Source organism: Cucurbita pepo, chromosome LG11, assembly GCF_002806865.2.
Source record: "Cucurbita pepo subsp. pepo cultivar mu-cu-16 chromosome LG11, ASM280686v2, whole genome shotgun sequence".
In the NCBI taxonomy this organism is placed as follows: domain Eukaryota; kingdom Viridiplantae; phylum Streptophyta; class Magnoliopsida; order Cucurbitales; family Cucurbitaceae; genus Cucurbita; species Cucurbita pepo.
Genome location: NC_036648.1, coordinates 2,091,718 through 2,111,648, shown reverse-complemented (window position 1 = coordinate 2,111,648; position 19,931 = coordinate 2,091,718). Strand labels below are relative to the sequence as shown.

Here is a 19,931-nt window from a genome sequence, read left to right as displayed (position 1 = left end):
TATATAACCTTGGGTAGGGAGAAGTTGACAACTAGTCGTATCTCCCTATAGTACATTTTGAGGCATATCATGTCTGACAATATATATATATATATATATATATAGATAGATAGATAGATAGATAAAGGTGAATGTGGAGAGCGGGGTCGGAGATAGAGAATATAATCCATCTTTATCTCGGACCACATGTAGCTAATGAGGAGATTCCCGGCAAGTTAAGTGTACATCTCTATTTGGTATTGATACTCGTACTCCAGTTTACCGAGCAAAAAAAAATCATTTTTTTAAACTTAACTCTAAACCATGATACGATTAGTTAATATAATCATTTAAATTGAAAAAATTCAATAAAATAAAACATGATAACGACACTAATACAAATTATCGATAAGTACATATTAATTGATAACGATGGTAAATCCTTTCATTAATAATATATATATATTTAAAATACTCGATGTATTAGGTACCGATGATAGGCGTAGTTGGGATAAATGTGGTCGTGTAAGTGCACGGGTCAAAACCCAGCAAGTAAATTATATACGGAGTCAAATTTGGTCGAGGTGAGTAACAATGATGTATTTGTAGCTACGAAGAAAGTCACTTCATACGGTTTATAGGATATGTATAGGCTTTAATGTGTCAACATCGTGGCATCCAAAAGAGGACGTGCTAGCACTCATGCAGACCAGTCATTGTCTAACGGGCCATCGTGTCACTATCATCTGGGTTTCAATCGATCTTGTGTAGTTGGATTGCACAATTACACATTAGATGTCGATCTCGGCATACGAAAGACTAGCTAAACCCTAAACAATGGTTGAATGATTACGTTCGGTTCATATAGTGCAAACTAAAAAAAAAATGAACGAGCGTTAAAGATGTCTATTTAACTCGTCGGACTGAACCGAATGACTACGTTTGATTAGCGTTGAGCAAACTAAAAACATATTTGAGATCCTCTAGATTCGATAATAGATTATTGATTTTAAATTTTATTTATTTATTTATTTATTTATTTTCGATTTTAGATATAAAAGGATTGATTTATAAATAATACAAAAAAAGGGAAACATTGCATTAAGTAAAATTAAATACAATGAGAGAGAAAGAGGAGAGATAGAGAGGTTGGAAGTTTGCGTGGCGACGTAAATAAATTAATAAAATAAATAAATTAATTAATATTAAAAAAAAAAGCGAATTAAAAAAATAAAAAGGCAAATTACGTGATGGTGCAGAAAAACATGGTGTTCCTCTGTGTCGGAAAGCGGCATTATTTAACTTTTTTTTTTTGGTAATTTTTTTATTTTAAAAAATATTTCCCTCACTTTTTTTTTTATTGAATTATAAATTTAATTATAATTAAGTCATAAATTTAATTCATATTTAATTATTTTAAGCGGAAAATTCATAACCCTAATTAGTACGAGAATATCGTTTAATTATCCGTGGCTAACGGAATAATTTTCATACCCGTGAACTGAAAATTCATAACCCTAATTAGTACGGGAATATCGTTTAATTTATCCGTGCTCATTTGAATAGTTTTCACATACTACTAATTCTATACTGCTCGTGAACGGAAAATTCACAACCCTAATTGGTACGGGAATATCGTTTAATTTACCCGTGCCCAAAAAATTTCATAACCCTAATTAGTACAGTAATATCGTTTAATTTACTCGTGTTTATTCGATAGAATCATTATAAGGAAGTACATGAACCAATGAAAAGTTCGGTAGAATATGAATTAAAATTTAATTAATATTCACTTTTGATACTTGGTGCTAATTTTTTTAATTAATTATTATTATTTAATTAATTAATGAAATAATTAAAAAATGGAGGGAGAGTGGGGCCCACGCTCCTTCCATGTTCCCCCCTTCTAAGCTTCTCTTTCTCTGGATGGAACTGTATATTGAGGGGACATAGCTTTCGAAAACCTTTCAAAAAGTTCACAAAACTACGCGTCCTTTCCATTTCTGTAATCTGTAACGTACCATTCTCCACACAAACCCTAATTCTCTCCTCTGATTTCAGTTCCCCTCCGATTCCGATCATGGATCCTTCTCACAATCCTGATTCTCCGCCGAGTTTCTCCACCGCCGATTCCTCTACTGTTTGGACCAACGCACTCCCCTCCGCTGATTCTTTTTACTTCTTTCCCGCCGATAGAGATTCCGCCGTCCTCACTGAATTCGGCTGGAATTTCCTCTCCCACGATGCTCAACCTACACGATTCCTCGATGACAAGCCTGATTTACCTGGAACCTCCGCGCTGGCCGTCGATGAAACCGGCGGATTACAGAGTCCTGATGCTCCTGTTCCAGTCGCGTCGAATCCTTCAATGTCTTCCAGTTCTAGCGGAGAACCGCCGGAGAAACTGCCTGAGATTCCGTGAGTTCTGATCGATTAACAGTATCTTCATTACTTCATCATCGTTGTTTTCGTTCTGCAACTTTAATGGCGAGATTAGCTTCTGTTTTCTCTCTCTTTGCCCTAAAATAAATTAAAATCGCAGATTCTTCGAATTTTAGTATAGAGTTAATCGGAATAACCGTTTTCGAATAATTTCATGCGGTTTTGGTTTCTGGTAATTTGCTGTATTTTGGTTTCGATTCGAAAAGAGCACACGAAATTAGGCGAGAGTGCAAGTACTCGTTGCTTGAAACCCCATCCTGCAAGTTGGGGAGGTAGTTTCGTAAATTCGATAAAAGCAGGGGCTATTGAATGTGAATACATTAAAATATAGGGACCGTTTTGCAGTTTTTAGAAACTAGTCCTCCAACATCGCCGTTATTGCGGCGGGAATGCCATTCCCCTTCACTCTAATTCTTTTTTTGCGCTATGTTAAATCTGTTAAATAAAAAAATAAGAAATATTTTTTATTTTTTATTATTATTTTTTACTGCATGTACTTACCATGGATGATTTGATTATACTTCAATAAAAACATTTTATTTTAATTTTTCTTTCTTTCTGGTCCATCTGGGTCTGTCGTTACCTAATTCTTTGTGGGTTCTTTGAAATGATGGATCGTTTGCTCTTCTCTAATTACATCATAATCACTGAGTTAATGGTTTTTGTTTTCTGCTTAATGAAATGCACCTTGTTTTCCCCTTTTCCAATTTTATTATTATGTTACTAATTGCTTATTTAGATTCTTTTGAGGCCTGTAAATTCGAACATCTGGCTTTTGAATCGAGATTGTCGTGATACCTTGAATTATACGAAATTTATAACTCTGAACATTTGGGTATTCGAGTTTAGTGTGAAATATTACATTGATGAGGGAAATACTGTGTTTTAGAACAGAATTGGTTTGATTTTCAAGAATTTGCTTTTACTTCACAAATGTAGGTGAAATATTTTGTAGGCAGAAGGTCAAAAAGAAGGGGCAAAAGCGAATACGGCAGCCACGATTTGCATTCATGACTAAAAGCGAAGTTGATCATCTTGAAGACGGCTACCGGTGGAGGAAATATGGCCAAAAGGCTGTCAAGTACAGTCCATTTCCTAGGTAGGTAATCTATATGATCCTACTTCTGATTATCTATATATATATATATTGACATCTATTTTCTACCTATTTTGTTCTATACATAAATTCACATTTCCAAAAAAAAACATACTCAATGATTATGTTAGGGTAACTTAGCCATAACTTCGGATCCATGGGTTACAACTTGAGGTTGAATGATATTATCTTAATCAACCGAGAATGTGGAACAAAGATTAAAAGGCTTAATTTTATGTGTTTGTATTCATATATAACAAAGAAAGGTACATAAGTAGGTAGATACATACAGATTTATATGTCTCGTCTTTGTTAGATTAAACTATCGCAAATTGATTACTATTTTCGTTAACTTTGATATTTTTTTTAGTGTGTAATTACATATTTAGTCTAATAATGTTCCATAACAAAGGGTATAATTAATTATTTTCAGGAGTTACTATAGGTGCACGAACAGCAAATGCACAGTGAAGAAAAGGGTAGAACGGTCATCTGAAGATCCAAGCGTTGTGATAACAACATATGAAGGGCAACACTGTCATCACACCGTTGGATTCCCTCGAGGTGGACTTAACATGGCGCACAAAGCTGCTTTTGGGTCTCAATTTTCACCTCAAGGCGCACATATTTATTACCATGAAACTCAGCCGCTGCCCAGAAACAATAATAATAATAATGACACTCCCACTGCCCGTGACCACCACTCACAGCACTTGTCCACTGCAGCAGCATCATCATCATCCAATGCGTTGTCGTTGGAGCAACAAGAACCAACAAACTCACAGCCTCAAGTTGCTTCCGACGAGGGCTTGCTAGGCGATATTGTGCCGCCCGGCATGATGCGTAGAACATGACCCACTACTACTACTCATCAACACACCAATTGTGGTATGAACTCCTTCACTTATCTCTATACATAAAATTATTTTTTTGATTGGCACAATATGGTTGATAATTTTATACCGTTGGATATAGAATTAGAAGAAAGAAACAAAAATAATCATAGTTTCATCACATATCTACCGGTTTAAAAGAACAACCAGAGTGTGACCATCACATTGAATAATATTTCATGTCTAGGGGAAGATGGGGTCTTTTTGTACGTAATTGGCCCAAAAAGCCAAATTGGGGATGGTTATATACATGTATGGTCGTTTTTATGCATGCTTGAATTTGTACATATCAGAAAGAGTGTCGGTTATGTCGCCTATATTTTCATTCAACTCATTGGGGAGCCTACCATGTATGGATGGATTGTAAGTGAATTAAACGTGTTTAATTGCCATTGTTTATGATGAAAGTTGGGTTGGTGGTTAAAGGGTTTGTTTCATGAATTTTGGTTAGGTGCGGTTCAAATTTTTTGTAAATTATTATCCTAACACATTGAAAAATGTGTTTAGATTTTGAATCGTTCTTTTACTAAATAAAACATAGCTCAACTGATTAGGATGAAACCTTTATGTATGTAGCTTTGGAAGTGGATCTTTTAGACATTTACTATTGTGTCGTGATGCTAAAAGTTTTGATGTATGATTGTGGTGGTGAAATCTTTATGCATGCCGTTTATCAGTAGTTTATACATACTTTTTTCTTTTCTTGAGGGTCGTGATCTCTATTTATTGTCCTAAAATAATAGTTTTCGGTCTCGATCTTCTATTAAAATGTCATCTTAACTAGTTGAACTGTTGTCTAGGTGAGATGGGTTTAAAGATGAACTGGTTGTTGCTGTTCCAGTGGTATCCATGCAATTGGAACTGCAAATTGATGTTATTACTGAACAGTGAAACAAGTTTGACAGTGTGGTAAAAATTAAAAAGGGAAAGAAAGTGAGTAGTAGTCAGTAATTTCCTTTAAGAAAAGTCATAAAAAGAACAAAAAAGAAGGCAGATTTTTAACAAGGCTTTTGTTTTAGTGCCTGAAACTGAAAGTGGACATGGAAGCTGGAAATAGAAACCCCTAAAAGCTGCTGCCTGCTGCATGCAATCCCCAAAGCTGCTGACATGATTTAATCTTATTTAAAATTATAAATATGTTTCCAAAATATTATTTATATTGAAATGCTTTATTTATTTATTTATTTATTTATTTACATGTTATTTTAGTTGGATTTAAATGTTGCTTTAATAAAGGAGATGAAATAACATAAATAAAAATAATCGTTCAAAAATTAAAGTAAACTTTATATATAAAAGAAAAGCTGTCTTTAATGTCTCAATTAGGTTAAATTCAGCTTATGAATGCTCATCATCTTTAACCTGATTGTGACCAATATAGCTACATCGTAGATCGTTTTCAGTTCGAACACCAAAAAAACTTGTTCTTGTTTAATAACTTCTCAATGCACCTCTGTATCAATTGCTTTTATCTAGGCCGATGGACAATTTCGAGATTTTAGATTTTTAACGTTGAGATGATATGAAAGAGTTGCAAGACATAAGATTGACATTGGGTTCACGAAGCCTATGAGATCGCCCTCGAGAAAAATTGAGAGGAAAAAAAGGAAAACCGAACCGAAAAAGAGGAAGCCACGTCGAGCGGGAGGAAAAAAAAAATGACCTAAAGAAAAAATATTTGTTGATACTAGTAGGGGTGTACATTCAACCTGACAACTCGACAACCCGGATCAACCCAACCCGAACTATAAGGGTTGGGTTGGGTTTGATTAGCATTTCTGGTAGGGTTGAGTTCATTTTCTGAACCCGAACTGAATCGGTTCGATTTCGGGATCATAGGCAAAACCTTCGAGTTGACCCGAGCCAAATAAAAATATATAAAATATATTAAAAGTTTTTTCGTATTAATGAGTTTGACAGAGTGGTACCAAGTTTAGTACAAAAATACTCTAAGATTGCATCCGAATAATTATAAATTTTGATAAATAAAACTAAAAAAAAAAAAAGTTAGAAATTATTATTATTATTTTTTTTTTTTTTTTTTTTTTTTTTTTTTTTTTTTTTTTTNAAAAAAGAAGTCGTTCGAGGGGCGGAAAAAGGTTATGAAAGGAAAAATAAATCCTCCGCCGACGGCGGCGAAAGGTGCTCATCCGTTTAGGCTGTAGCTGGCGAACGGCGGAGAAATAGAAGAAGAAGGGATTGTGCAAAATGGGGCTCTATATGCCCTTGTTTAAGTGCAGCACCACCTTGAGAACGCTCACTCAACTCCATGCCCACCTCCTCGTTACTGCCCTTCATAAAGACGCACTTGCTTCCACAAAGCTCATCGAATCATATTCCCAAATGGGCGATCTTCAAGCTTCAAAATCTGTCTTCCGCAGCTTCCACTCTCCCGATTCCTTCATGTGGGGCGTGCTTCTTAAATCCCATGTCTGGAGCGGCTCTTACGAGGAAGCCATTAATCTCTATCACCAAATGTTATGCCAACAAATTCAGTTTAATGCCTACACATTCCCGTCCGTTTTGAGAGCTTGTTCTGGGTTTGGCGATCTGAGTGTTGGCGAAAGGGTTCATGGAAGAGTTATCAAATCTGGGTTTGATATGGATCCTGTTGTGGAAACCTCGTTGCTTAGTATGTACGGGGAGTTGGGGTACTTAGACAGTGCTTGCAAGGTGTTTGATGAAATGCCACTGAGAGATTTGGTGTCTTGGAGTTCCATTATTTCGTGTAATGTTGGGAATGGAAAGATAATTGAAGGTTTGGATACTTTTCGTTGTATGGTTTCTGAAGGTGTGGCACCGGATTCTGTTTCGATACTCACTGTGGCTGAGGCTTGTGGTGAATTGGGAGTTTTGAGGCTGGCAATGTCTGTTCATGGCTATATCTTGAGAATGGGAATGGAAAGTGATAGGTCTTTGGATAGTTCGTTGATTTTTATGTATGCTAAATGTGGTAGCTTACACAGTGCAGAGATTTTATTTGAGAATGTTACTCACCATAGCACTTCTACTTGGACTGCAATGATCTCCAGCTATAACCAAGGTGGTTACTTCCAGGAAGCATTAGCTGTGTTCGCTTCGATGCGAAACACTGATGTTGAACCAAATTCTGTGACTATGATGGTTATTCTACGTTCTTGTACTAATTTGGGTCTTCTGAGAGAAGGGAAATCTGTTCATTGTGTTGTCATAAAGAACGAATTAGACACTAACCTTGATTGTCTAGGACCGACTTTGCTCGAACTGTACGCCGGGGCTGCAAAACACGATCACTGTGAGAAGATACTTCATGAAGTTGGAGGGAGAGGGATTGTCGTTTGGAATACGCTCATTTCGGTTTATGCTCAAAAGGGGTTGTTGAAGGAGGCACTTGTTCTCTTTGTGAGGATGCAGAAACAAGGGCTTATGCCCGACTCGTTCAGCCTGGCGAGCTCTCTTTCTGCTTCTGGAAATGAAGGTATGTTTCAACTGGGACTGCAAATACATGGTCATGTTATCAAGAGGCCTTTCATGGATGAATATGTTCTGAATGCACTAATAGATATGTACTCAAAATGTGGCTTTGTAGACTTAGCATACATGATATTTGATAAGATGGAACCAAAAGGTGTTGTGACATGGAATTCTATGATCTGTGGGTTATCTCAGAATGGTTACTCGACTAAAGCTATCAGTTTATTTGATCTAATGTATTTGACCTGTCTCGAGATTGGGGATGTTGCCTTCGTTAGTGTGATTCAAGCCTGCACCCATTTGGGTTTTCTAGAGAAAGGGAAATGGATCCACCACAAGGTTATCACCTTTGGTGTTAGAAAAGATCTTTATATTGAAACAGCTCTAGTTGACATGTATGCAAAGTGTGGAGACCTCCAAACGGCGAGGCGAGTTTTCGACAATATGTCGGAGAGGAGCCTAGTGTCATGGAGCACTCTTCTTTCCAGCTATGGTGTGCATGGTCAGATTAGTGAGGTTATCTTCCTCTTTTCGAAAATGCTTGAATCAGGAATTAAACCTAATGATGTTACTGTCATGAATGTTCTTTCAGCTTGTAGTCATGCTGGTTGTGTAAAAGAAGGGATGCTCTTCTTCAGCTCCGTTCGGGATTTTGGAATTGAGCCCAAAATCGAACACTTTGCTTGCATAGTCGATCTTCTTAGTCGTGCAGGTGACCTTGATGGAGCATACAAAATAATCAAATCAATGCCATTTCCAGCAGGTGCTAGCATCTGGGGTTCTCTGCTAAATGGTTGCCGAATCCACCAGAGATTGGACATAGCTAAGAACATCCGAAGCGAACTGTTGAACATTCAAACAGATGATACTGGATATTATACATTGTTATCAAATATATACGCAGAAGGGGGAGAATGGAACGAGTTTCGGAAAGTTAGGTTGATGATGAAGTGTACAGGGCTGAAAAAGGTTCCTGCATACAGTGTAATTCAGCTTGGTAAGAAAGCTTACAGATTTGGAGCTGGAGATGCCTCTCACTCTCAAACAAAGGATACACATAGATATATAGATAACTTTCAGAGATTTTCTCAGGAAGAAGTTAATAATGTACAGCCACATTGTTCATCGTATGATACGAGTTCTTATTCAGAATACAACGATTCGTCATCTTATTCTATAGTTTAGACACCTTCATTGTTCTTATTCCTCGACTCCCCGGGTTTCCGAGCATAATCAATCTCAAAAGAGTACAAACCTTGAGATTCAATGGAATAATGGCTTATTCCAAGCCGTTCTATCGTGTCGACAAGGTAGATAAGTTTATCAGGTCCCTACTGATACCATCTGTGGAGGGTATTCTTTCCTGAAGATCATCAACATCTTCCCCCAAAGAACAAATCAATGATGCAAAGGTAAGTCGACCTTCCGTTTACAGTTTACAGCAACTCGAGCATATCTCAATATATCTAATATTTTTTAAAAAAAATGAAAAAAGAAACCCAGCTAGGTATGGAAGAATCTAGCACCAGTAGATCCATCAGTGTAATCTAAGAGAGAGATATACATTGGCTAAACTATCCACTTATCTTATGATATGGTATAGAGTTGTCAAACAGCAGAGATAAACATGTGAGGTCAAGGATTTAAGCTGAAAATGTACAATGGGGAATTTGACAGTCCATTCAAGAAATTGATGACTCTCAACACTATCTCTAAACTAAAGCAATAGCTGCAAGATTACCAGCCTGGACTCTTTGTCGGCGGGGCCGTCGAGTTGTCTTCCCCCATCCTGTCAGGCTCCTTTTGTCGAGTCCTATCTCAGCGTTACTAGGCTGAGGCAGCAGTGGAAGATTCTCAGTTGACTGTGGGGAGGGGCTGACCACTGATCGCCGCCTTCCCCTGCCAGAGGCAGCGTTTCTCAACGAGTTCCTCTTGGTCAAGCCTGGAGTCCACACATGACCTATTGCTTTCATTAGCCCTCCAAATGTATTGACATCTTCTGTAACTTCTTGTCTTGATAGAGAAGCAAGGCCAGGAAGAATGTCCCTTTGGAAGTCCCTCCGTTGCCTGCCTCTTCTAGACTGGCCTCTTTGAGGACGGTTTTGCAGCAAATTAGCTGTGTCTTCTATTATTGTTATATGTCCTGGAACCGAGGACGATTTAGGCAAATATTCTTCTGCCTTGGTTTCTATCAGTTCCAATGTCATGGACTCAAAGGTGTCCATCCCTTCTAAAGAAGATTCCACCGCTTGAGACTCGCTTTCATAACCATTTGAACATAAGAAAGCCATCTCCACCAAACAATTAAGGGGATTGTGCGAAGAATCTTGTGCTGCACTGCAAGTTGCATCCTCCAAGTAGATGTGACCAACAGCTGAGGACATGGAAACCATTGCCTCTGCTGCTATCTCTATGAGCACATCTTCTTGGTTTATGGCTTTGCAGTGAGGTTTCGAAGCTAACTCGTGCTCTGCTTCTATAATTTCTTCAGCAGGAACAGTATCCTCACTCTCGGAAATCGCAGGGGCTTCCAAATCTATCTCTCCCCGCATTCTGACAGTCGATTTTGGCGTTGGTCTCGAAGATTCTTCGTCGTCACTTATACTCAAGTTCAAATCAATAAGTCCAAAACTGGAAACTTTTGCTTCATTCAGTTTCTCGGTGGGCTCATTGTCTGATTCAGCAACCGAAGGATCACAAGGCAAGTTGATATCAAGAACTCTACATTCCCTGCTTTCTTTAGTTTCACATGGGACCGAGGGTCGAGCGAGAGAACACATTGCTTTCTTGGGATCCTGCAATTCCTCAGATGTCGATCTTATAAGTAGTTTTCGATTCTTAGAAGACCTGTCCGATTCAAACTCTTCGTTGAAAATGTCATTGCAAAACGAATGAGAATTTTTATTAGTAGTTTCAGTGCTTCCACCAGTTGTACCTCTGAGCCAAGGTAACAATGCACACTTTTCCCCAACCGCCAGTCCTGCTTGATCAGATGAATTATTTGGAAACACCATGTTAAAACCTCTCTCTTTTGGACCCTTCATGTTCATATAATTAGAATCCTTGAGGTGTTTCAATGACATGGAAGGACTTAAGTCTTTGGGAGCTTCATTGTTACCATCACCCTGCATCCGATAGCTATAACCGACAGAAGAGGGGCGGCCTACTTCTTCCTTGTACTCAGATGAAAACCCAAGAAAGACCCTGTTATAGTACGATAATTCGCTATCGGAACCTTTATTGAGTTCGGAACCATTACTAAGAAGCCATCTTTCTCCAGAACTCTCCACGCCATGAAACGGGGAATGAAAATTTCTCTGCATACATTGCTGAGCTTGTGCAGTTGAATAGGAGTTAGACCAGGACTTGCTAAGATCAGGAGCATTTGGATGTGGAGCGGATGCACGAGAAGTGATGAAGGAACACGGTGGTTCGCCCTTAATCTCGGGGCATCTTTTGGTAAACTGCAAACCAAAGACCTGCCCCTCCCTTGACTGATCTGTCCTACCTTTATCTGTTGAATGAAAAGGTGAAGCTTCATGAACTTTACTGAGTAAACTATGCATAGGCTGAGAAGAAACAGGCCATGAACTTTTCCTCTGCAAATTTTTAAGGCCTGAATGTGGCCCTGAAGATGGATTGGGACATAGAATCTCTCCATGACAAGAAGCAGAACCTAGAGGATCAACATAAGCTGAAGCATTGGTTTCTACAAGTTGAATGGGTTCGTTTAAGTCAGTGACATCCCTCTCAATATCAATCTTTTGATCCTCGTTGTGATTGTGACTTGATATGTCAGGCACATTTCCATCATGGACTTGTTCCCCATCTTCACTATCGATGTACTCCTCGGCAGGAAGCTGAAGATCTAACAGTTTTCTTCCGAACTTTGTCGGTCTGGACTCGAGAACCTGCAAGTTCTTCACTGTACTTCCATTTTGTGACGGAAAGAAACAAGGATTCTGGCTATTGCCTTTTACAGAAATCAAAGAAGAATGATCTTCTTCAATGCCTGAAATAGAAAACCTGGTACTAGACGAATTCGCAACAGGAAAACATGGCAGATTTCGTCTCGAAGTAACTTCAGACGTCAAGGGGCTCGAGAAGAGCAATGAATCTACAGCTAAACAGTTTCTGCCAAGTTCTGTGGATTTGATTTTATTCATTAAATCTCTTTGTTTTCTGTACAGGCGGTGTAGTTCGAACACCTGAAGTTCGACAGAAGACATAATATCCGGGTTAGAGCTAGACCCCGATGAGTTCATGAACCAAACTGCAAGATCAGATATAAAAAGAAACGTACCTGATTTTTGAAAACGGCCTCATGTTCAAGCATTTTTTGCTTCACTACATCTTTATCATCGCCTCGATATCCATTTGCGCAAGCCATTGGCGAGACGACGTCGTGATATTGTGCAGTTGAGAAGGATCTTTCACCATAAAATAGGTGCCAGTTATGACTGTTAGAATCATTGTTAAGATCCCTCATTGGGTAAAATCCTGGCAAGGAACTCTTGCACTGCACTTTAGTCCCCATTCCTGAAAATCATAGACATATTGAATTCAAAGGCATTGAACGAAGACCAGTCTATAGTTTTCTAATGCAAAGTCGATTAGGCACAAAAACAAAAAACAATGGAGCTCATGTTACGTAAACTTAGTGTACAGCTCAAGCCCATCGCTAGCAGATATTATCCTTTTTGGGCTTTTCTTTTCGAGCTTCCCCTCAAGGTTTTTAAAACGCGTCTATTAAGGAGAGGTGTTCACACACTTATAATAAATGCTTCGTTCTACTCTCCCACCGATGTAGGATCTCACACAGAAAACTAGTCCCATAAGAAAGCAGCTGAGGAGAGTTGACTTCATCAAACACACCCGAATCCATAATCATTGGCCTTCAAAGATCCAGTCTAAAGTGATTTACAAAGAAAAGATTTCCATCGCAATTCACTCACTTGAACGTCAGCTCAAAGATAACAATATCAGCACTATACCCTGTATAGTGTGAGCTCAAAAAACGGAAACTCAAATGAACACTTGAAGATGAACTCTGAAGAACACCTCCTTGAACTGATCAGAAGTTTAAAAGAAAAGACCATTCGATTTAGCAGAAAATGGACAAAAGCAGACCAATCTGATATGGGAGCTGAAGAACAGGAATTCTGAGATTCCCAGGAAGTCCTCACCACTCTCATGGAGGTCGATGCTTTCGACTCCCCGGCACAAGCCTGAACCTCCGAAGACAGCGGAGCACTCAACTGAGTTGTTTAGGTTCTGGAATTCCATCTGAAGGGGTTTCGGTTCGAAGGTTAGAAAATGTATATGGTGCAGGTTAATCTCTCTCCACCAATTCAAATGAAAGAAGGAGAGGAAGCAAGGGTCAAGAGAAGTCAGCTCGAACACAACTCAAAGACAAATATGGAAGTCTACAAAAGTCAATCCAACAGAGCAAACCAAATATTAGCAATCAGAATCCAAGAATTCAGTGCAAAAGCAAATGCATGATGAAGCCAACAAGCACCCAACAGTTTTCAGAGCTAAACCACAGAACAGAACCGATCAAACGATCAGAACACAAGAACCCATCGATTCAATCAGCAGGTAAAAGAAGAGAACAAAATTACCTCAATCGAACATCCCCTTGAAGAATCTGGTTCGGATTGAACAATCAACGAAAACCCAGAATCTCATCGCACTCCCTCCATCAAAGACAAAGGGAAATGAAAAACAAAAGCAAAGCATATCCAGAACGATAGGAAACAGAAGAAGAAGAAGAAGAAGCAGGCCATGAAAAAGGGAGGGTTTAGATCGTCATGGAGTTGAAGAAAAACAGCAGAGATTTCGATCTACTGAGCCAATCTCGCTCTGGGAAACGAAACAGCAAAGGTTCAGAGATGAAAAGATAGATAACCCTGTTTTAGAGAGAGATTGTAGATAAGAAATCTCCATAAAATACAAACAAAATCGAAGTTCTAAGGAAGTGACCTGAAATTTGTCAACATCAGAGTCTCACGATTTGAACTGGTTTCCCTCATCATCAAAAGAGAAACGAAATGAGGGCTTCATTCCTTCCTTTTCTTCCCTAAAGGTAGATTAATCTAATCTTAATCTTAATCTTAATCTTAATCTTAATCTAATCTCTACCCTTAATCAAAATGGTTAAGAAACAGAATTTGGTGTGGGTCCGTTGTAGGGGACTGCGGAAAGAACGAGGAATAGGAAGAAGGAGAAGAAGGGAAGGGAAATGCCCTTGTGGGGTTATTGAAAATTACAGAAATGGGAAGCATTTTTTGATGTGGGGATTGGTTGATTCTATGTCAGCCATGGCAGTGAAACTCCATTGGTGACTCTCAACCCTTTCTCTTTTCCTCCACCTTTGATGCTCTCCAATCTTATCTTCCACAAATAAAAAACGTATCTATATATATATATTATTATTATTATTATTTCTTTTTTTCATTTCAATTTCTTTTCCAAATTTTTTTAAATAGTATTTGGATTAGATAAATGGGATTATGGAGAGGAATCTTTGCTTTCCACTTTTGTCCCATTCAAATACTTGCAATTGTTCGGGTCAAAGTGGTTACATTTTGAAGCAGTGCATTATTTTTTATGTGGGTGTGATCTAGACCGTAAAAATGTGAATCGTTACGATCTAACTTGATTGCTTCCCAAATTTTTACAAAAATTTAGGTTGACGTGTCATTGATTAGTGGTGACATGATGAAGCAGTGTAAGTCTTTCGTTAATGTGTGTGATCTAGACCGTAATGTGAAATGTCACGAACTAACTATTGAGTTGTGTGGATATGAACACTTATGAACAAGACCTGACTCTTCGAGAACGAGAGACGGCTCATTCCACGTGCATATGTAAATAAGAGAATAAGGTATTATTACCGTTATAATCACAAAATTCAATAGAAAAATAAAGGTAGTGAGGGAGTAAATTAATGTGTGGGAATTTCACAAATAATTTCTAAAATTTTTATTTTATAAAATGAGCAATTAAATCGGACTTTAAAAAATTATAAAAATAACTGAAAATGGTGATGTTTTGTTCCGACCAGAAAGTGGGGCCCGGGTTTTGGCATTGTCTTGTCGCTGTCATGGACAACGAGTGTGACCATTTCCAAACTCGAAGATTTTCTTAAACTACATGCTAAGGGCCCCACCTCTGACTCATGTCCAATTTGGCTAAATTAAAAATTATTTATAAATTTTGTTATTTATATATATATGCTTATAAAAGTTGAAATATTCTTGTTGACTTTTTTTTTTTAATGAACATTTCAGTTAGGATTTAGACGAATATTTTGCACCTAAAATAACGTGACAGGGGCTTGGAATCAAATTGAAATTTGAATATTATCATACTAGTATTTCAATTTTCAATTTTTATAAAATAAAATATAATAATATATTATCGGTCAAGAAAAATATTACAACTTTAAAAGAATAAATATTTGTTTAAAACAAAAGGGCAAAGTTTAAAGAATAATTTTGTAATTTGGCCCAATCAAATATATTAGTATTTGAATCTTAAATTTTTTTTAATAACTTTTTTAATTTTTTGTCAAATAAATTTTAATTTTGTATCTAATAAATAATTCGTGACTATTGAATAAAAAAATTAAGATATATCCTTCTAATATAATCGCTATGAACAAATACATCATTATATAAAAATACATCATATCTCCCGCTCACCAATTATTCCACGAATGATTTGGATTTTGAAAACGTTCCTGAGCAAAATAAATGGATAGATGAAATTAGTTTTATAAGCTTGATTTTATAAATCCAAAAATCAAAACTAAATGGCAATCAAGCGAAGAACTTGATCGATCTCGATCTCGTTGTCAAGTATAACACTCGAAAATCAGTATCAAGGAAAAGAGAAGAAAACAACGAGATGCTATGTGTGTGTGTGTATATATATATATGACATGTACAATACTGATTCAGAATTTTCAGCTATCAAGTTTCATCAAATCTCCAGAAAATCAACGAATATGGAAAGTTTACCACACAAGAAGAGAATTAAAGGACTCAGAAGAAATGAGAGATGAACGAACCATTTTTTTGAAGGTGTTGAATGACGGATTTCAAAAAATGTGCGTCGCTCAATCATCACGTTGTTGCTCGTCGTCGTCTTGAGGATCATAAGGAATTTCGTGTCGAGGTCGATTGTACTTCTCCCGCAGTTGCTTTACAGGAATGAAATCCCCAGCTGTATCCACTCCATAGAATAAGAAGGAATTATATGGATGATCAAACCTCTCCTGCACATCATCATCATCACAGTCAGCTCATTAAATCCTAGCAAAGTTCTAACTAATAACAGTGATGATAGAATTGAAGGAAGCGGACAGCCACCGTATCTGGTTCTTCAGGAACAAGAAGATTTTCCTCGGCAACTGCATCATAGAATATAGAAGAACAATCCACATCAATGGTCTTAGACATATCACCACGCACATTGTAAAGAGATTAAGCCATGCAGGAGAATGAAACTACATTCAAAATCTAAGTAATTCTGTATTCTATAATCATCAAGATTCGTAGAAAGTTTACCATATGCAACCAGCAAATCCGGGTTTGTACGAACATCGACTAAAACCTGAAAATGAATTATTGGAGGAGGAAGAGAGACAATCAGGCCCTGTTGACATTTTATGGGTTTCATTTGTAAATTTTGTCATTACACATCTTTAACACCCATAATGAAAATAATTAGGTGTGAGGTCCCATATCGGTTGGAGAGGGAAACGCTGCATTTCTTGTAAGGGTGTAGAAACTTCTCCCTAGTAGACATGTTTTAAAACCTTGAGGGGAAGCCCGAAAGGGAAAGTCCAAAGAGGACAATATTTGTTAGCGATGGACTTGGGCGGTTACAAATGGTATCAAAGATAGACACTAGGGCAGTGTACCAACGAGGACATTGGGCGCCCAAGGGGGTGGAGTGTGAGGACCCACATCAGTTGGAGAGAGGAACGAAACATTCCTTATAAGGGTGTGGAAACCTCTCCCTAGTAGACATGTTTTAAAACTTTGAAGGGAAGCCCGAAGGGGAAAGCCCAAAGAGGACAATATTTGCTAGCGATGGACTTGGGCTGTTACAAAGGGTATCAGAGCCAGACATCGAGCAAAGTGCCAGCGCTACGCCCTCAAGGAGGTGGATTGTGAGGTCTCACATCGATTGGAGAGGGAAACGAAGCATTCCTTACAAGGGTGTGGAAACCTCTCCCTAGTATACACGTTTTAAAACCTTGAGGAGAAGTCCAAAAGAGAAGCCTAAAGAAGACAATATTTGCCCGTAGTGGACTTGGGCTGTTACACTAGGACTCTTTTTAGTTTCTTTTGAAGGATTACTTATCCACTTTTAATCAATTTTCTTTTTTCATTTGATCATGCTTCTTATACCAACAAAACGAAATAAAAATCAAAGAAGACGAAGAGAAAGATGCATAGCAAAGTCAATAAAACCTGACCTGATAGAACGGCTGATTCAGACCTCGAGATAATTTTTCAACTTGTGCTATCTCCATCCAGGAACTTGATTCACAACACACGGGATCCATTCCACAAATCACACCTCGGTATCCTGATACGAAAAATGTTTTTAGTACGAGAAAGAGACACTAACAAACTGTATTAAAACTATAGCTGAACAGTGTGGCATATTGGAAGATCCAGGAGAATGATCTTTTTGAATATTACTATACAGCAATAAACCCTCTCATCCATTTCTTTACAAATTTGTTTCACCTTCATTTGATTTCATACGCCAACAGGAAAATCCTAGAAGATACCGAGGATGTTCTTACTTGTTCTAACTTCTCTACATTACTCATTTTTTCTGTAAAGCTGCATTTCAATCTAAAACACCATGATTGTCGCAACTCCAATGTCGTAATTTGATAGATCACTCCAAATCCACCCCTTTTGCTAAAGTAGGTAACAATAATATTCAACTTGGCATATTTTTCCTCAAAGAAATTAAATTAAGCTGAAACACTGGTGTGAAAAGCATGCAACTATAATACCAAAAATTTTGTGCTTCGTTTTCTGTCCCAATCTAAAACTATATTCAGCACTTTCGTAAGCCAGAACTTTAGCAGATGCAGCTAGGGACTCAGTTTCCAGTTTGGAAATTTGATCCCGCAGCTGTGCAGCAAAAGTATAATTTTCACTTTCAATAGCCTTCTGCAAATCTGCACTGTAAAAGACATAGAAAAAGGCAATAAATACCTGAGATCAAGAAGTTTAAATATTCCAAAGTACTATAAGATCAAAAGATACAATTTGATTGATATAACCTAAATACGAATATGGGTATAATATAAGGGAGACTTTACCGTAAACGAATGATATGTAAACCTTTGTCTTGAACTTCGCTCTTTGAAGTCAACCCCCTTTTAGATTCTTGCTGCTTGATGACTTCTTCTTCGACCTTTGGCAAGTAAAACAGACAATTCAAAATATATGCCCCTATGAGTTATGAATAAGTCGTTTTATTTCGAATCAAGAATACCTCGGTTAGCTTTGTTCTCAATTCTTGTGCAATTTCATACTGTTCAATGTTCAATGCATACTGCAACACAACAATCCATACCAGGAAAATCTTGTTCATGAGATAGCTATTATGTCACTTATACAAGCAAATCAATAACAAACAACAGCCTGCTATACCTGTACTCGTGTTGCCAGGTCCAGCTGGAAAAAGAAGATTAAAATATCATTGTTAGCATTCTCACTGCGCTCTATACGAGCATCCAACCCTTGTCCACCCCCTCTGAACAACCATCCAGCTTTAACCTTAAAATTTCCTTGTTTCGATCTACAGGGTTGGCTAGCTAAGGAAAAGCTTCGCATGCGTTGATGCCAAAAGAATTGCCTGGAAGTTAAATGGGTTGGAGGACTTGTCTGCATGAAATTCTTCCTCCATGAAAGAGTTGATCCATAAACCTTTGGATCTCCCAAGGCTGTCAGAGCGTGTATTGACAAATCCTGCACCATTTCTGCTAAACAGGTAGATAGTCTTCCCTTGATTGAAGAAGAAAATTGTACCCTTCTTCCTCTACCTCTCAATAAAAGATCTTCGCATCTGCAAAGTAGGATCAGCTTCAGCTCAGAGGCTGATTATTACTAGAGGACCAATGAGAAAATGAAACACTCACCAGGAAAACAGATTGGAAATCATTTAATGCCAAAAGACACGCATAAGCAAATAATGATTATGAACAAGAAAACTAGTTATTCATAGGAAAATCATTCAACTGACTTAAGCTAATAATCAAACTTAGAAGCTTTACTGAGAAATTTTCCATTGTATAAAAAACATTAAGCGAAAACTTCAATAAGAATTTCTTTCTTTCTCAATGCTATACTAGCCGCTATTGCTTGGAGAAATCGGCTCAGTCACAAACCGAGAACTACACATTTATCATAAATTCACTGGAAATCGCAAAAAATTAATCAGCATCGTATCGAACAGAGAGAACCGGAACTCCCTAGTTTGGTTAACGACAGAGGAAAGATAAAAAAATCCATGGAACGCAGCGGAGCTGAGAAATACAAACGATCTAACCCCGAGTCAAAGAAAAAATTACTTGATAAAATCCGAAAACAACGGAAAATCCAAGCTCAAATGCTGAAGAGTTTCTTGAATTTCAATACTGCATTTGACAATTACTCGGCAACCAAACTGAGATATACTAAATACCGCAGATTAATTCCATCCACTGTGATTTTATACGATGGCGGAGAAAGAAAAAAAGAGAATCTAAAGCTAGGGTTCGAAAAAAGGCCGGAAAACGCACCTGAGAGCTGCCGGAGAAGCGACGAGAAGCAATCTTTCTGCAACCACAGATGATGAAAATTGAGTTTCAGCCAGTGGAATGGCCTCGTTCCGACGTTATCCGACACCTAACGACGTCGTATTCTACGTGCTTTCTTTATTATGAATTAATTGTACAACAAATATCTATTTGGTTACAAAATATTTTTAGTTACTGAACTTTATTATTATATTTTATTTTTCTTTTATCAAATTTTCTCCGCCCT

The 19,931-nt window shown here is 37.7% G+C and overlaps 4 protein-coding genes across 9 annotated transcripts; 2 read left to right on the top strand and 2 right to left on the bottom strand.

Annotated features, from left to right (window-relative positions):
- The first annotated feature begins 1,931 nt into the window (after positions 1-1,931).
- On the top strand, positions 1,932-5,521 carry LOC111805309 (probable WRKY transcription factor 57). Of its 3 annotated transcripts, XR_002816650.1 has the most exons (5): positions 1,932-2,397; positions 3,377-3,520; positions 3,951-4,405; positions 5,211-5,343; positions 5,430-5,519. XR_002816650.1 is itself a non-coding variant. In XM_023690313.1 (4 exons), exons 1-3 carry the CDS (start codon positions 2,060-2,062, stop codon positions 4,369-4,371), a joined length of 903 nt encoding a protein of 300 aa, XP_023546081.1. In that variant the 5' UTR covers positions 1,932-2,059; the 3' UTR covers positions 4,372-4,405; positions 5,211-5,521. The 3 variants fall into 3 exon arrangements, 2 of the variants coding, with proteins under 2 accessions (XP_023546081.1, XP_023546080.1); XM_023690313.1 differs by having other exon boundaries at positions 5,211-5,521; XM_023690312.1 differs by lacking the exons at positions 5,211-5,343; positions 5,430-5,519 and having other exon boundaries at positions 3,951-5,117.
- Positions 5,522-6,504: 983 nt separating this feature from the next.
- On the top strand, positions 6,505-9,251 carry LOC111805328 (putative pentatricopeptide repeat-containing protein At1g69350, mitochondrial). Of its 2 annotated transcripts, XM_023690352.1 has the most exons (2): positions 6,505-8,365; positions 8,456-9,251. In XM_023690352.1, exons 1-2 carry the CDS (start codon positions 6,619-6,621, stop codon positions 9,046-9,048), a joined length of 2,340 nt encoding a protein of 779 aa, XP_023546120.1. In that variant the 5' UTR covers positions 6,505-6,618; the 3' UTR covers positions 9,049-9,251. The 2 variants fall into 2 exon arrangements, with proteins under 2 accessions (XP_023546120.1, XP_023546119.1); XM_023690351.1 differs by having other exon boundaries at positions 6,505-9,251.
- A 120-nt stretch (positions 9,252-9,371) lies between these two features.
- LOC111805327 lies at positions 9,372-14,240 on the bottom strand. Of its 2 annotated transcripts, none has more exons than XM_023690348.1 (4): positions 13,849-14,240; positions 13,488-13,775; positions 12,167-12,402; positions 9,372-12,071 (listed from the first exon to the last, which is right to left on the bottom strand). In XM_023690348.1, exons 3-4 carry the CDS (start codon positions 12,398-12,400, stop codon positions 9,576-9,578), a joined length of 2,730 nt encoding a protein of 909 aa, XP_023546116.1. In that variant the 5' UTR covers positions 12,401-12,402; positions 13,488-13,775; positions 13,849-14,240; the 3' UTR covers positions 9,372-9,575. The 2 variants fall into 2 exon arrangements, with proteins under 2 accessions (XP_023546116.1, XP_023546117.1); XM_023690349.1 differs by having other exon boundaries at positions 13,488-13,728.
- Positions 14,241-15,482: 1,242 nt separating this feature from the next.
- Positions 15,483-19,797, bottom strand: LOC111806202 (clp protease adapter protein ClpF, chloroplastic). 2 transcript variants are annotated; one of them, XM_023691585.1, is made up of 10 exons: positions 19,688-19,797; positions 18,558-18,972; positions 18,400-18,459; positions 18,224-18,318; positions 17,912-18,084; positions 17,357-17,469; positions 16,440-16,485; positions 16,242-16,282; positions 15,941-16,147; positions 15,483-15,610 (listed from the first exon to the last, which is right to left on the bottom strand). In XM_023691585.1, exons 2-9 carry the CDS (start codon positions 18,882-18,884, stop codon positions 15,989-15,991), a joined length of 1,014 nt encoding a protein of 337 aa, XP_023547353.1. In that variant the 5' UTR covers positions 18,885-18,972; positions 19,688-19,797; the 3' UTR covers positions 15,483-15,610; positions 15,941-15,988. The 2 variants fall into 2 exon arrangements, with proteins under 2 accessions (XP_023547353.1, XP_023547352.1); XM_023691584.1 differs by lacking the exon at positions 15,483-15,610 and having other exon boundaries at positions 15,771-16,147.
- Between the last annotated feature and the right edge of the window lie 134 nt (positions 19,798-19,931).